Here is a 15,366-nt window from a genome sequence, read left to right as displayed (position 1 = left end):
AGATAGAGTATCGTTAATTACTGATGACCCAAGATGGTGTAATTTAAGGTGATTTGAGTGTTGAGGTCCAAAATGTACCTTATATGATGAAGTTTTGCTCCTTTTCTTTAATGGCCGAGTTTGATTTGTATTCATAGCAGCTTCCCCTGCATCAGATTTCTGCAGATCTGCTTTAAAGCTGTACATTTTTGTTACAGTCTAAGAGGTGTTCTTAAATAACCTTTCTTTCTTGGCCCTCACCCTCCAAGGTGGTCTACCATCCTAACTAGAGCTGTAAGGGATCTATACGGTAAATAAAAAGTTTTAGATGCCTTGCTAACTCTAGAGCTCTAGAGTTACATTTCAGAAATTCAAAGAAACTCACCTCTTAAGAGGTCAGTATGGAGAGCTTAAAGATCTCATATCTATAAAATGACCATAATATGGATGCAGAAGGAGAGTTATCCTGGATAGCTCCGCGTCGAGTGCTGTGCCTGGGTGGTGTGCAATCTTATACTGATGTTTTCTAAGCTGCCATTTGATTTATGGAAGAAATATATACATTTAATATTAACAACCACCATCAAAACTATACTGACAATAACAATCATATTTACTACTTATTGACCCCTAATGACACATTGGATGCTGTATGTAGACTCATAACTAATACATATGTATGTTTCTATATTTAATATACACATAAGGTGATGTTTTTGTCAAAAACATGCTATGCTGCGCATATATGCATTGAAATGTTGGTGGAACCAAGATCTTTAGGATGCAAAATTTTGAGATGAGGTGAATTTTATCTTTATGTTAAGACAAAAGTAATTGTGAACTGAGTAATCTTATTCATCATTTTATGGAAAATAATATCAGTTGATAACAAAGTTGGCTGACGCCGACAGAAACCTCTCCAACCTGAAGACTTAGAACTCCTTTATAGATGGAGAATTATAGAAAGAATCTCTAAAGCTGTCTAAAAACAGCATGGTCTTGAAACGTACACATGGAATGGTCTTGTGAAGTGCAATCTAGTTTTGCTGCCCTGAGGATTTTCACTCCACTTGTGGAAACAAATGAAAATGGTGCTTCAAATCAACCTCCCCACATCTTGTTCTACAGCACTCCGTTTCTAAACGAGCTGCCACCAAGCCAAAGTAACAACTTTCTCCCAAAATGTTTAAAGTGGTGGAAAATCCCCTCAAAGCTGGATCAAACTGTGTGTTTACGAACAGCTCCAAAGGGGACTCTTCTGTTGATGGGGGATATTTTTCTTTAGATGTAAGAAATATTCTGAGCCTCAGGCCTAGGAAGAAGGCCAACAGCAGCTCTGCAGCAGGAATACCACCCTTTTCACAAGCCATCGCCACTGCAGGAACTCTGGGTAAAGTAGTTTTCTTTTTTTTCTCCCTTCAGTTTTTGAAATTAATGACAGAAGATATTTCAGAGGTTGTTTTTCTCTTTCTCTCTTTTCTGAAACAGTTATTGATAATGTTGATTTTACCTTTTACTTAAAATTATCATGGATCTACCAGATAACCTGAAGTAAGCATGGAGTGTGATGGTTCCCTAATACCCAAAGAGCAATTAATCTAAACCTTTAGAAAATAGACATCCAGGAGGATGCCAGCCACCATATAGGAATAATAATGCCAGACACTGGGATAGTGTTGTTGAATCCGTGATTCAAGTATATTTCTTTTCCCCAAAAGGGATACCCTTTCAGAGTAAGAAATTATAATATGGAAACAGCTACACACCATTTCCATCTATCAAATTAACAATGATTTTTAATCCTGTAATGGACTGTCATGTTACCATTTTTTAAAATTGTAAATATGGGACTTAAAAAAAACTACTCTTTCCATCTGCTCTTAATACTGTCAAATTTATTAAGGTATTTTAAGTGGATGATTGTAAAGTGCCACTTTGCTTTTCACTACTATTTATGCCTGATACAGAGCTTAAGCCATCTATTTAAACTGGTTTTCTTTTTTTAACAGAAAACTAAAATTTTCAAGAAAGGGTGAGAATTATTCTTTTTAAAAATTCAACCTATTTGAGATATTTTCTTGAAACTTCGCGAGGCAGCGAAATTCAGCTGAGGATGATAACATATGTGTGCGGGTAGCTAATGACAGATTTCACCGTATAATATATGTGCGGATTACATCCTGCTGAGTGTGTTTGGAGGGTTTGGTGAGGGTGCGGGTTCTCGCTCCCGTCTGCGAATTCCCGAGTTTCTTTTGTAGCGGAGACGGAGCCTGCCCGGGACTGCTAAGCCCCAGACCGGGTGGGTTCAGAGGCGCCCTTCCGGATTTGCGAACTTCTATGGAGGAGACGCTAGGGGCTCGCTGATTTATGCGCATTCTTTTAAAGTTGATCGAATGCGTGTCAGCAGCCCAAGACCTGGAGAATCAGAGAAATGTGCAGCAAGTTGCTCACATCCCATTTTTCATAAGCAGAGATGTAGCGTTATCCAAGAGGCCTGGGGAGATTTATGCTTCGGTTTAGGACACGCACAAAATAATTAAGTTTTCATCCGCCAGGCCGCCGTGTAAATAACAGCCGGCTTCATTCTTTATGAAAATACCCACTTACTGATCGGCTGCTTCAATCCTAGCGCATCTACCTAGCGCCCGACCAATGTCTGAAAGGTGTTTGCTATTTTTAATTTGATTTTCAAGGGAAGGGGAAAAAAAAAAAAGGCTGGCACAGAAAAACTCCGTGGAAGCAGCCAAGGCCTCGCCACAGTTGATTTCATTTCTGCCTGGCTCCGTCGCGCCGCCGAAGAGCTGGATCTACCGGGAAGCGGTCATCACGGCGAGGCCTTGGGGATGTGCGAACCTTGGCGAGCAGTCGCGCAGTGGCGCGGGGGCCGCCCCCTACCCCTCAGGGACCGAGGACGCGCGGGAGAGGCGCCGCAGCGGACCCGGGAAGCCACCCGATGCCGCGCCCCTCGTGGGCCGAGAAGGCTCAGAATTCTCCGCGCGTCGCTAGGAACACTCTCCTCAAAATGGAGGCGCAAAGCTTTAGAGAGCCTGCCTCTCCCAGACGGCCAGTGGCCGGAGGGGGCGTGCATGGGGACGCTAGCCGAGGTCAAGGCCCAGGCCCCCCAGTCCCGCGCGGCGCCCCGCAGCTGCAGGCTGACGTCACCGCCGCCCGCGCGGGCCTTCGCGGGTCTCGCTGGGCGTTATTTGATGCGGACAAACCGAGTCCAACGAAAGTCTTGGTGCGGGTCCCTCTTCTCCGCTCCCGCCCCTAACTCCCCACGAGAATAATCGGGTATTTAATCTCTCCCGGTCTTAATTCTTGGCAGCGTGGAAGGTGGTTTGCAACGGGAAATAAAACTTGACAGGAGCATTTGCTCTAAAAGGGGTTCTGAGACGGGCTTAAAAGAAACCGTGTTTTTCTCCACCAAATACTTCCGCTTTCTGAGCCCCGGCCTGATGGGTGGGGTGGGATCCGAGGGAACCCAGAGCGGGCCGGGCAGGTTGCGGACCCAGGCGGCCTAATTCGGGTCTCCCGCCCCGGGGCCGGAAAGCAGGCTCGGCCTCACTGCGCCGGGTGCCTCGGCCGCGCTGGACTCGGCTGTAGGTCCGGGGCCGCCCGCAGTCCGAGGCCAGGACGGGGCGCATGGGAGGTTGGCACGGGCAGGGGTCCGACTGGCATGCAGAGTAGTACCCTGGCTCTGGCTGAGGGCGGCTGGGGCTAAGGGAGAGAAGAGGGCGCTGGGGTGGGAGGCGGTGGAGGGGGTTGGACTTAGACCGCTCGACTTAAGCTCCGAGCCTTTTGGCTCACGGGAGATAGGGACAAGAGCTCGCGAAGGCGATGGAGAGACCACTGCTGGGGGCTTTGTTCTGGCTGCGGATCTGAGGACAATGCACAAAATGGAGGGGGAAACCGGGTTGAGGGGCATGCGTGGGTGTCTGGGCTGCTATTGGGTGGGAGAGGTTGGAAACCTCAGAACCCCCCTCCTGTCAGCTTAGAGAGCGCTCTCCTCTCGCGCCATCGCCGTCTCCACGGCCAGGGCCGGTCGCCGCGAGAAGGCACAGGACACGCAACCGGCCGGCTGCAAGCGGGTTCTGATAACCGGAGATCGCGGACTGGAGGTAGCACTTTCCTGGTGATCAACTCCTTCGCCTCCAGCCATATTGAAGCGGAGTTCGCACAGCCAGAGGTGGCCCAGGCTCTGTTCCCGTCGAGTCCCGAAGAACTGAGCCCGCGGAGGCCTAGCCGGGGTGAGAGGCAAAACCTGCAAGCTCAGTAGAGTGGATGCGGCTGGATCTGAGTTCTGACCTCTGCGAGAGACAGGGAACCTGGCAGGGGCCACCAGGCCCGGTGGGCGGAGAATAGGATGGGGTAGCAAGGAGCCTGCTGGGAGCCTCTCCTGAGGCCCCTGAGGCCAGGTCTGCCCCCTCAGTACATGGCAGGCCTTTGGTGAGAACTTGCATGTGCTTCTTCTCCTGCCTAAAATATGGGCCACGAAGTGAGGTGCACTCTGCCAAAGGTAAAACTCTCTGACTCCCAGCCCGACCCCCCACAATCCCTTCACTGTGCTGAGGAGGGTGGGGGTCCCTTCCCTCTGTCCATTGCCTGCTTGCAGCAGGTCATGACTTCAGGCCTAGTGGTCAGTCACTTAAATCTGGTCCTCCTCTGAGCTTATTGCTCCAGATGAATCAAAGAGGCCTTGTAAATGACTGATTTTGTCTTTTTTTCACAGCATATAGAAAAGCAGGGCTTTATCCCTAGGGCTGCATGTGTGGAGCAGGGTCTTCAGGGGACAGTAGGCAGAAGGATTGTCTGTGAATAGGTACCATCACAGAACTGAGTATTAGGGCCCTTGGGGGAGACTCCTAGGGCAGAGTTTGAGGAGGCAGGGGCTAGCTCTTCTCCAGCCTGGAATATGAGCCATGGATTCAGGCTGAGTAGAACCAGAAGAGCCTGGGGGAACTTCCCTCAGTGGTAGCTGAAGCTTGGGGTATAGGAGCTTCCTGTGAGCCACAGCGATCAAGACTAAGACACGCTCCCACCCCCACCCCAGGACCAGAGCTGGCCTTTGGGTTGGGCTGCCCTCTGCCTTTTGTCCTCTTTATTACAGATACACTTGGCTGGGGAAACCCCGTTTGGGGCGAAGTTGCAGGGAGAATGGAAGGCCGACACTGAGAACCAGGGCTTTGCCCTTCAGCCCCCACCCCCTCATCTGTTCCCACTCAGTAGGGGAAAAAAATCTTTAATGAGTGCACAACAATAAAAATAAAAATAGTTCTTCTCAAAGGAAGTAACCCTCTTTCTCCCATCACTTTGGGACACACTAAACTAAATAGTAACCAGATTGCTTGGTTGTCTGAGACCCTCTGCTAAACCTGATGCCTCAGTAGCCACGGGAAGGATGTGGACTTCTTCAGATGTTTAAGGACCTTGGAGATTTAAACTGTGAGTCAGAAAAGAGTCAACTGTAAGTTCAAGTTCAAGGCATTACCTGTTCCTGTGCTTTAGGGAAGGGACGAAGAGCTTGGGGGAGGGGGGAACAGGTGCCTCTCCCAGCCAAGGAGATAAATTAACCCCCGCATCCATAGTGATAGAAGGAGGTCTCTTGATATTTTATTGAAGCCTCAGTGTCTCCTCTAGAGGGTGTCTTGAAATGTGATAAGTTGGCCATGATCTGCCAATAGACCATTTCTGAAGAACAAATTCTAGGAGATCTCCTGGGTTTTACCAAGGAAGACAGATGTGCCTCCAGGGTATTTCCCACTTGGACACAGAAAGCCCTCAAATGGGGACCTGGCCTCCAACCCTGTGAAGGGCTTGATAGCCATTTTCATCCTGGGTCCTCCAGCTGGCTCTTGCACCTGTGTGCAGTGTGCAAGGGTTGCCACAGTCATTGCTATGGTTTTCTAGAAACAGGTGTGACATTTGGGAACAGAGGACAGTAGGGGCTCAGGTCAGAACTAAAAAAAAAAAAAAGGTACCTTATGTGATCCACAAACAACCAGAGATCTCTGGGCGTGAATTGTGGTCTGTCAGGTGGGCCTTGCCCCCTCCCTGGCCAGCTGCCATCCAAGATTGCCAGGCCTAGAAAATCAGGAGCTGAGTTCCAAGAAGAGAAGAAGGGACTGTTGATGAGAGAGGAAGGGAGAGAAAAAGAGCCTGGTAGGGCCTTGGAATAGAATGTTCAGAAGAAGGAGGTGAGAGGTCCAATTCAGACCGCTGGTGGAGGCCTTAACTGGGAGAAGAGTCAGGAACCTAACCAGCTTCCAGAGAACCTGTGTTTTCTGAACCGAGTGCCCTCCAGTGGCACCTCAGCTCTGGCTCAGCATAGGGGAAGTATCAGAAGAGGCTAGAGGCCACAGAAAGGGAGACTTGGCTGGAAAGGGGCAGGGCAGGTGACTGGCAAGCAGGAGCCGCAGAGAGATAGAAACAGACGATGGTTAGAGAGGAAATGGAGTGAGCGGGCAGTCTGCTGTCGGCATTCATTTTAAGGGTTATGCACTGAGCAGTCTGAGGGGCTGCCAGTGCAGGTGCTGAGACTTTGCATTCTCAGATTCAGGGACAATGAGCCACTGCCAGAGTCCAAATCAGCCCCAAAGAGAGAAGGCAACGTAGGAGCATGATCAGTTAGGGATGAGAGGCCCAGAGTCTGGAGGCACTCCCTGCCCCCCAGTTCTATCCTCCCTTGGAGTGAACAGTTAGGCTGCCTATCAAGTGATGGTCCTTTCTGCTCATCTCCCTTGAATGACTATGCTGGAAATGATTCTCTGCCCACCCCCCCAACACACATGCACACACAGGATAACTCCGGTGAAAAGGCTCACTTTGCCCTGGTGCGCACTGACCATGCCAAGGCTACCCAGCTGCTTCCCAGGCCCCTTGGCTGCAAGAAGAAGGGGAGGCGGCAGTGCTGGGTAGATGCACCTGGACACACTTTATTCCCATATCCCGCCTGGGAAGAGGCGTGGAGTGGAGTGCAGAGCTCAAGAATCCCCAGCAAGGCACGCACTCAGCCCGCCTGCCGAGGAAGGTCTGGGAGGCGTTGCAGAATCCCCCAATCCCTGACTTTTAGGGCCAAATCAAATGAAGTTTGGAAAGACTTGGTCTGCTCTGCTGAGCAAAGTGCCTCGTTAGCTGTTTCCGCCTGACGAGGCTGGCTCGGGCGCCAGCCTTCTCCTGTCCGGGTGGCCATCTCCAAATGCTGCACTGGGAGTGACGGGCCGGCCCTGCTAGGGCTGCCTAGACCTTGAAGTTTGGAAAAACAAGAAGAGATTGAAATGGCTCCCTCCCTTCTCCGCAGACACACACGCACCGTCAGGCTGCCGCCACTTCCTGCCTTTGTTTTTCTTCCTCCAAAACATTTTCGGCCTCTCACATTAGCTGCCGTGGGGCTCCGGGTTGACGATAAAAGGAAATACACGCTGAAGAGTGTCCTGCACTGTGGAGCTTCTGAGAAAGAACAGCTCGTGGGAAATCAGTCTCCAGGGCCAATGTCACAGCCGTGCCCATCTTGGACTCCTCAAAAAAAAAAAAACAACTCGCACTTGGCCTTCCAGGGCGGACTTATACCCCATCGGGTGTTCTCTCGAGCCGGGTGGGCTCAACTTGGCTGTTGGGCCTCCTGCAAAGTGGAAGAGTCAATTAGGCTCAGAGCAAAGTTAAAACCAAGGACCCAAAGCTCTGCCTCCCCAAGGTTTGGTCTGATCCTCAGAGCTGCGCCCACCTCCGAACACCTCCCCCCAAAAAAACATTCACAGCATGAGTATATTCCAGGCCAGAGGGGCAGAAGCAGGCAAAGCTGGGAACCGTGGACAGCATTGGGGTTCTGAGCACCCTCTCCTGTCCCTGCTGCAGAACTAAAAAGCATTCACCGCTCCAGGCAGTTTCCCTTCTTCTGGCATCAAAAGCTTTAATTCTCAACTATCTTCACAGCAGCGCCCCCACTTGCCCCCTTCCAGGCTGCAAGACCCTACCTGCACCCCGTTTCAGTTCTGCCAGCGGCTCCCAGAGCACCTTCCCTACCCCCTGCCTGTCCTCGGGAATTCGCCATTGTCTCCTGCAGACACCCATGGGATCCAGACTGACCAGCACCCTCTCAGCTCGGCTCTCAAGAAAGTGGGAGGCACTGGTTCTGTGGAAGAGAAAGTCCCTATACCGACTTTTCTGCGATGACCCCCCCCCCCCCGCCCTCCCTGGCATCAAGGGGAAAACTGATCTAATTGGGAGAGGGGCTTGCAGCCAGGGTTGATAGCCTGGCGTCCCCCGCTGGCGGGCCACCGCAGCCGGTCTGCTCAGGCACAAGCTGAAGTTGACTGCCAACACTGCTATAAAACCCCAGGTCTGTCTAGAACTGTTTTCGGTTCTCCTAGACGCCCCCGGGCTCAATTATAGTCTTAAAAGCCCTAATACAAGTGCAAGAATTTGTTTGCCTTCACCCAGGGGCGGGGCAAGCCCCGCAGTGGTGGCGCCTTTGTTATGGCAAAGTCACTGAAACCCCTCAAGCATTCCTTTTGTTCGAGGGTCGGGGTGGCGGGGACTGGGTGGGCTGCTGGGAGAGAGTTGGAAAGAGCCAAAATCAGCCTGGGAATGACTTAAACACTGCTGTTTGAAAACCTCTCCTTCTCCCTTTTATATTCAGTCTTCAAGAAAGAAATGCTGTAGAGAAATAAATATTTTGCCTTGTTGGTCACCGATGGAAATAGAAGTTTTTTTTTTTTTTTTTTGCTGCAGGGCAATCCTGCAACTGTGATTCCCGGCTTTAGGAGGTCTCAAGCTACCCTTCCCAAACAACCTTCTTTCCCACCAGAGCTTCTCACTCACACCGATACTGCCCTCTGCACAAGCCACTGTGGACAAATATGTCAAGCTGAAGATGCACAAATAATTTTAAGTTCAGCTCTCAGGGATTCAAGGGGCATGGAAGTTCTTGCAGCAAATCCTGAATAAAGAGTTCATTAAACCAATGTGTCCCAGTAGTTTGATTTGTGATACGCAACCCCTGTAAAGGAGAGGGGTAGGAGCCACATAAACATGAATGCTAATAAATTAGTTTACTCCACTACAGAGTAATTACCTGATATTATTGATATTTACAGCGGGTATTCAAATGCAATGGTGGCCATCATTTGGAGAAAATACATAATGAGAAATTTCTTTTCCAGTGCAATACATGATTAGATTTGTTATTGAGTCAGTTACAGTCAGCTCAGCAATAAATAAATAAATCGATGTTGACACTTAAATACCAAAGATCTTAGAATTTATACTCTAAATCTCCCCAAGATATATAAATACCTTCAGCTATTTCCTGGATGGGGAAAGGGAAAAGGTTATCCTTTTTCATTTTTCAACTTTCCTTCAGCGGCATCCAGTTCCTTCCAAGAAGATAGATGTGGGGAGGCCTCAGAGCTGGGCCCCTCCCAGCTCTTGGCCCTGCCTGGCTGCTCTATGCCCTCCTCTTCTGCTTCTCCCGAATATTGTTCATTCAGTCCTGAAGGATGGCAAGCAGTTTTCACCATCTCAAGTTTCTGTCTTTCCTCTTCCCAAGAAACCTAGACTCATCCTAGCCGCCATGACCTCTGTATCTTTAGTTCAGACCTAGCCTTTTCAAAGCGTTCTTTTCATCCAAGGTGCTGGGAGTTTCGGAAGGACATCTCTTTTCTTTGGCATTGTGTCCCTTCCGTGGGATGAGTTGCAGGAAAGGCCTCGGTCCTTTTGAGTTTCTGCCCTGCACATCCCTGGCCCTCAAGCTTTGCAGAGGAAAGGAGGCGCGTTACCTCTTTCTCAGCCACGGCTCCCGGGCCCTCGCCCCCTGCTCATTGCCCCCAACTCTCCCTGCAGCTCTGGAGCTCAGATGTGGGCTCCGGAAAGGTGCAGCATACCCAGGAGTAGTCTCCTCGGATGTCAGCGCCTGTGAAGCCGCCCAAGGCTCGCCTCAACCGCATGGTTTCCCGAGTCCTCAGCTCCGGAAGACCCGGAGGGCGGATCAGTGCGCAGCGGCGCAGACCCCGCGTCTCTGGCTCTGTTGAGTCCCTCCGAACCCCGGCAGACAGCGAGAAGGAGCGGGTTTCTTCAAGGGCAGGGCGTGGGGGTGAGGAGGCCGGCAGGGAGAATGAAAGGGAGGTGGATCCCGGGTGAGACGAAGGCCCTTCCGGGACCTGCGGATCCCTGACAAACCGCGGGGGAAGCCGCCCTGGTTGTTGGCGGTTTAGGGACGGAAGGCACTAAAGCGCTTCGGAAGTGACCATGAATGCGAGCGTGTAATCAAGTCACCGTGCAAATCGGGCAAGCCACGAGGCAGTCACATCCACGGCTGCGAACCCTGGCCCCGAAGGGGGTCCAGCCAGGATCGGAGGCAGAGGTGGTTTCCAGAGCAAGCCTGTGGGAGGGGGACAGCGCAGAAGGAGGTGCGAACGCGAGCCTCCTGGCGGATAGATTCCAAGACCACGCACGGGCCACGCAGCGACGAGCTCCCACCCGGCCACCCCCAGCCTGTGGCATCCCTCACCCAGGGAGAGGTGGGTGGCAGTTGAGCTCTCTCACCGCCCTCGGCGCACTCAAGGGCCAGCACCGTGCAGCTGAGCTCAAGCAATTGGCACGGGGTAGCACCCAGCCTCGCCGCGCGCCGGGAGGCCCCCCAGCCAACATGAGTTACACCGGCGATTACGTGCTTTCGGTGAGAACACCGAGTGACGATCTGTTGCTTCCCCTGAGGTGGCTACAAAGAAAGGAAGCCGGGGAGGGAGGGGGGGAAAAAAGGAAAGGGGAAAAAAAAAAAAAGACCGGACTCGCTCGCAGCTTGTCAATTTCAACATCGGGTCACATGACCAGCACCTCCCTGCTAAGGATGGGGATAGATTTCCACGTCAGCTTACGTCTCCAAATTTCTACTTCACGGATCCGCTTCAAAGAGGCAGCTGCAGTGGAGAATCATGTTAAGCTCGGCTACTGCGGAGAGCCCAAGGTAGCCCAATGATGGATTTTGATGAGCGTGGTCCCTGCTCCTCTAACATGTATTTGCCAAGTTGTACTTACTACGTCTCGGGTCCAGATTTCTCCAGCCTCCCTTCTTTTCTACCCCAGACCCCGTCTTCGCGCCCAATGACATACTCCTACTCTTCCAACCTGCCCCAGGTCCAACCCGTGCGCGAAGTGACCTTCAGAGAATACGCCATTGAGCCCGCCACTAAATGGCACCCCCGCGGCAATCTGGCCCACTGCTACTCCGCGGAGGAGCTCGTGCACAGAGACTGCCTGCAGGCGCCCAGCGCGGCCGGCGTGCCTGGCGACGTTCTGGCCAAGAGCTCGGCCAACGTCTACCACCACCCCACCCCCGCCGTCTCGTCCAATTTCTATAGCACCGTGGGCAGGAACGGCGTCCTGCCGCAGGCTTTCGACCAGTTTTTCGAGACGGCCTACGGCACCCCGGAAAACCTCGCCTCCTCCGACTACCCCGGGGACAAGAGCGCCGAGAAGGGGCCCCCGGCGGCCGCGGCGACCTCCGCGGCGGCGGCGGCGGCGGCGGCAGCGGCCACGGGCACGCCGGCAACTTCAAGTTCGGACAGCGGCGCCGGCGGCTGCCGGGAGGCGGCGGCGGCGGCGGAGGAAAAGGAGCGGCGGCGGCGCCCCGAGAGCAGCAGCAGCCCCGAGTCGTCTTCCGGCCACACTGAGGACAAGGCCGGCGGCTCCAGTACGTATAAAAGGCAGCGCGCCCTGCGCTTTATGAAAGGGGGAGTTGGAAATCTAGCGCAGCACCGCTGTTAAATTTTTATATGCTGTTTTATAAGCATATAAGGTTTATGAAGGGCCTTTAGGTTTCCCCCCAACAAAACTTTGTTATAAAAGGCGGGATCACGTGGCGAGTGCTGAAATTGGCCGTGAAATACCCACCGGCCAAGGCATGCCTACAAAAAAAAACCCCAAAAAAACAAAAAACCTCCCTTTTCCCCTTTTTTTCCCTTCTCGGCTCCCAAGCCCAGCAGCTCGACCCCGCTCGGGGCCAGCTTGGGGCTGGGGAGCCGGAGGTGGGCGCCTGTAAATTCTCCCTGCAAGGGTTCGGGAGCCTTTGATAGCGAGGTAATCCGGAGATTTTTATAAAAGCCATGTGTTGCGCCGGGACTCCAGTCCCGGCCGGGATTCAAAGGCATTGCTGTTTAACGATGGCTCTAGGAGCGTGTTTAACAGATAAAATAGCCCGCTTAGCTCGAGCAATATATTAAAAGAAACAAATTAACCCAAAGTTGGCCTTTTTGTCCAAAGGAAGCCATTTTCCTTGGGCGCAGTGGCAATTACGTGTGCTGCCTTCTGTCCGACTGCATGTTACAATTGTTATTCAATCTGTCAAAAGCGGGTTTTTTCTTTACTTCTGGTGGCGTTTTATTGAAAGGGGTGCAAATCGAGCCTGCCCGCAGCTCTGGGAAACCCCTCTGTCCTCCAGCCTATCGGGGACAGCACCCCAGCCCTGCCAGAGCACCAGGATGGCTGGGTGGCCTTGGTCCTTAGGGAAGGCCCGGGGTAGGGGGCTTCCGCCACCCGCTCCCCACCCCGCGGAAGCCAGGGGGCTGGCCGGGGAGGCAGGAGCTGATGACCAGGACTTAGGCTGACAAAGACCCGGCAGCTGCCCCCAGATGTTAACGAGGGCCGAGTCCCGCCGAAGCCGGTAAAGTCTGGGGCTGGGGCCGCCTTTACTGCCTCGGGACTCGGCCGCCCAGGTGCTGGAAGGTGAAATGGTCGCGGGCGGCTGTTTGTTTAGTCTGGCCGGGCTGGAGGCAGCCAGCAACCCCCACTCGCTGCTTTGAAAGCGGTTTCCGCGGCACTAACTCGCCTGTTGCAGTGAGGAACCCTCCTTTCTGCTCCGGAGCAGAGTAAGCAGCTTCCCTGGGGGCCTATCTAGGGAGCTGGCTTTTATCCGGAGCTGAGCCTCCTCCCGCAGCCTCTCCCCCAGCCGGCAGTAAGAGCCTGAAGGCAGGGACCTAGTCGGGGGACCTTGCTTGGGCTTGAGGCAGGGCTTCCATTCCCTGAGGCCAGCCCTTTCCCTTCACTTGGGGCTCTGGGATGGATTGCAACCGTCACACCTGGCTCACTCCCTGCCTCTTTCGGCCTTCACAGGTGGCCAACGAACCCGAAAGAAGCGCTGCCCCTACACCAAGTACCAGATCCGGGAGCTAGAGCGCGAGTTCTTCTTCAGTGTGTACATCAACAAAGAGAAACGCCTGCAACTATCCCGCATGCTCAACCTCACCGACCGTCAGGTCAAAATCTGGTTTCAGAACAGAAGAATGAAGGAAAAAAAAATTAACAGAGACCGTTTACAGTACTACTCGGCCAATCCGCTTCTCTAAAGGCTCCAGCCAGCAGGACCTGGGTGGGGGGCTTCATACACAGGAGATTATATGCAGATTTTGCCCTTGACAAGGTCAAGGCACATGGTGACTTTTCAAGAAAGGAGATGTGCAAGAGAGGAAAGGCAATACATGGAGACAGCCTGGAAGGAGGCTGCCCGGTGGTGGTTAAGATTTCTAATGATTCAGAGAGTTGTGCATCAACGAGAATGAATGGTTTAGGGCCTCTGGTGGTTCACCTTTGAAGACTGCTAGAGCTATGGGCTGGGTGTGGTCTCCATCAGGGACTGGGCCCCCTTCCTGGCCCCCCAGGGAAAATGATCCCAACCCAGGACCCTCCACATGAAGCCTGGTCACCTCTAGGACCCCTGTGTCAAGATCGCCATACCCAATTCAGTTTGGGAAAAGGAGCAGAAGGAAAGGGGAGGATTCCTAGATGTCTGGATCGGGGCTGCTTTCCAAAGCTAATGTGAAAAATGACTGGATTAAGAGGTCGATGCAAGGTGGGAGAGAGCTGTTGATCCTTGAGGGGAAAACTAATCTACCATCCCAGGTGGCATCACTGGCTCTCCACTCTTCCTAGCCACTCACCGAACTGTCCTAGTCCCGAGCTTCTAGCAGTCGACTGCCTTCTGCAACCCACCTAGTTTTTCCTACCGACGAGGGTCTTCGTCTGGCCTGCCACTTTGGGCCTAAAGCCTGGTGGCAGAGCAGACCATTCCCTGAGGTGGAAGACATCAAAAAGCCCAGAGGCTGCACCCAGGCCGCTGGCCCCCGGATCCCTGCAGGAAATGCCTGTGGAGTGCGGCAATTTGGCAAAGTCTATGCCACACTTAATTCAAGCTTGGATTTGCTCAGTGAAGCGGTGGGCCTGGCCAGCAGTCCCCAGCTATGAGGGGCTTGAGTCCCCCAAACACCCAGTTTCCACGCCGCACTCTGCCCTTCGCCACCCCAGAACTGAGCTTGGAAGCTTTCGGTGACCTTCCAAGAGCTCAAGAGTGATTTGGAATTATTTTAAAAGATAAATATTATATTATATATATATATTTCCCTGCAAGAACCAAAGTGAATTTTAAAAGATGCAATGTAGAGGGGGGAAAAAGATGATGAAGAGAATATTTAAAGGCTCTATCTGTTTACAGTGTTCCACGGTTAAACTCACTCACTGCTAAAAATATTTGAATGTACGCTTCATACAGGGATGGTGTTCAAAAGACTTGTAAATAAAGGAACCATAACCTATTTTGTTTGATTTTTTTTTTTTTTTTTTGCCATTAGTTGATTGCCTTTGGGGTATTGGAGGGGATGGGACAGGTGTTGGGAATGGTCTTTTTAATTTTTTTGCAATATTTGAAAAGCATTAGGGAGATACTCTGAGGTAGTTCAGCCAGTCAGGGTCTGGGGACCTCAGCTGAGAAAGGTAGACACCCTCCCATTAAATCTCCTCTGCCTCCCCGTGTGAAGAAGTGTCTGGTGGCTCTGCGTGTAAAGGGAGTAATGAATGCCCTGTCCTCCGTTTTAGCCCACCGCGTAAGTTGCAGCATGTATATAGGCAACAGGGCACAAGGAAAATAAAGACTGTGGAAACTTGAGTATTGGGTCCTGGTGTGACATTCCTCTCCCTACTCGCCTTTTACTGCCAAATGTCACCCCCACCCCCAACACCACTACCCCCCTTAGGAAAGAGGCAAGTTACTAGGCCCCTGAGGAGGTGGGGAGGTGGCTTATTCAGGGTTTAACTCCATTAGAAGCCAGGCTTAGGAAGTCAAGGTGAATGGCCAGGTCCTTTGGGGAAGTGGGGTCTCAGGAATGGGGTATCCCAGGGCCTGGAATATGGGGCTTCATCCCCTCAGACTGACCCAGCCCTGGGAGAAAGTCTTGGGACTTGAGGTGGCCAATGGGTCTGATCCCAGGCTGGCCTCACTCATCTCCAGACTAGAAGGCCTGAAGTGGAAACACTCTAGGGTGCCCTGGGGAGCCCTTCAGCAAGGGGGGGACTGGTCTGGGTACAAAGAGCAGACTCACAGGAGTATCTAAGGGCACTTTCTCC

At 52.3% G+C, this 15,366-nt stretch overlaps 1 protein-coding gene and 2 long non-coding RNA genes across 6 annotated transcripts; 2 read left to right on the top strand and 1 right to left on the bottom strand.

Annotated features, from left to right (window-relative positions):
• The first annotated feature begins 3,762 nt into the window (after window positions 1–3,762).
• Window positions 3,763–7,510, top strand: LOC113891406. The gene is made up of 2 exons (XR_003510757.1): window positions 3,763–4,495; window positions 5,087–7,510. It is a non-coding gene; the product is annotated as an uncharacterized LOC113891406 (long non-coding RNA).
• LOC113891405 lies at window positions 6,892–10,572 on the bottom strand. Of its 3 annotated transcripts, none has more exons than XR_003510754.1 (2): window positions 10,484–10,572; window positions 6,892–7,597 (listed from the first exon to the last, which is right to left on the bottom strand). It is a non-coding gene; the product is annotated as an uncharacterized LOC113891405 (long non-coding RNA). The 3 variants fall into 3 exon arrangements; XR_003510756.1 differs by lacking the exon at window positions 10,484–10,572 and adding an exon at window positions 9,858–9,945; XR_003510755.1 differs by lacking the exon at window positions 10,484–10,572 and adding an exon at window positions 9,271–9,851.
• On the top strand, window positions 9,888–14,908 carry HOXA11 (homeobox A11). 2 transcript variants are annotated; one of them, XM_027539399.1, is made up of 3 exons: window positions 9,888–10,939; window positions 11,110–11,665; window positions 13,084–14,908. In XM_027539399.1, exons 1-3 carry the CDS (start codon window positions 10,226–10,228, stop codon window positions 13,314–13,316), a joined length of 1,503 nt encoding a protein of 500 aa, XP_027395200.1. In that variant the 5' UTR covers window positions 9,888–10,225; the 3' UTR covers window positions 13,317–14,908. The 2 variants fall into 2 exon arrangements, with proteins under 2 accessions (XP_027395200.1, XP_027395201.1); XM_027539400.1 differs by having other exon boundaries at window positions 10,847–11,665; window positions 13,084–14,558.
• Window positions 14,909–15,366: the final 458 nt, after the last annotated feature.

Source organism: Bos indicus x Bos taurus, chromosome 4, assembly GCF_003369695.1.
Source record: "Bos indicus x Bos taurus breed Angus x Brahman F1 hybrid chromosome 4, Bos_hybrid_MaternalHap_v2.0, whole genome shotgun sequence".
Classification (NCBI taxonomy): Eukaryota; Metazoa; Chordata; class Mammalia; order Artiodactyla; family Bovidae; genus Bos; species Bos indicus x Bos taurus.
Note: the sequence above shows the minus strand (reverse complement) of the source record. Positions and strands in the feature narration are given on the sequence as shown.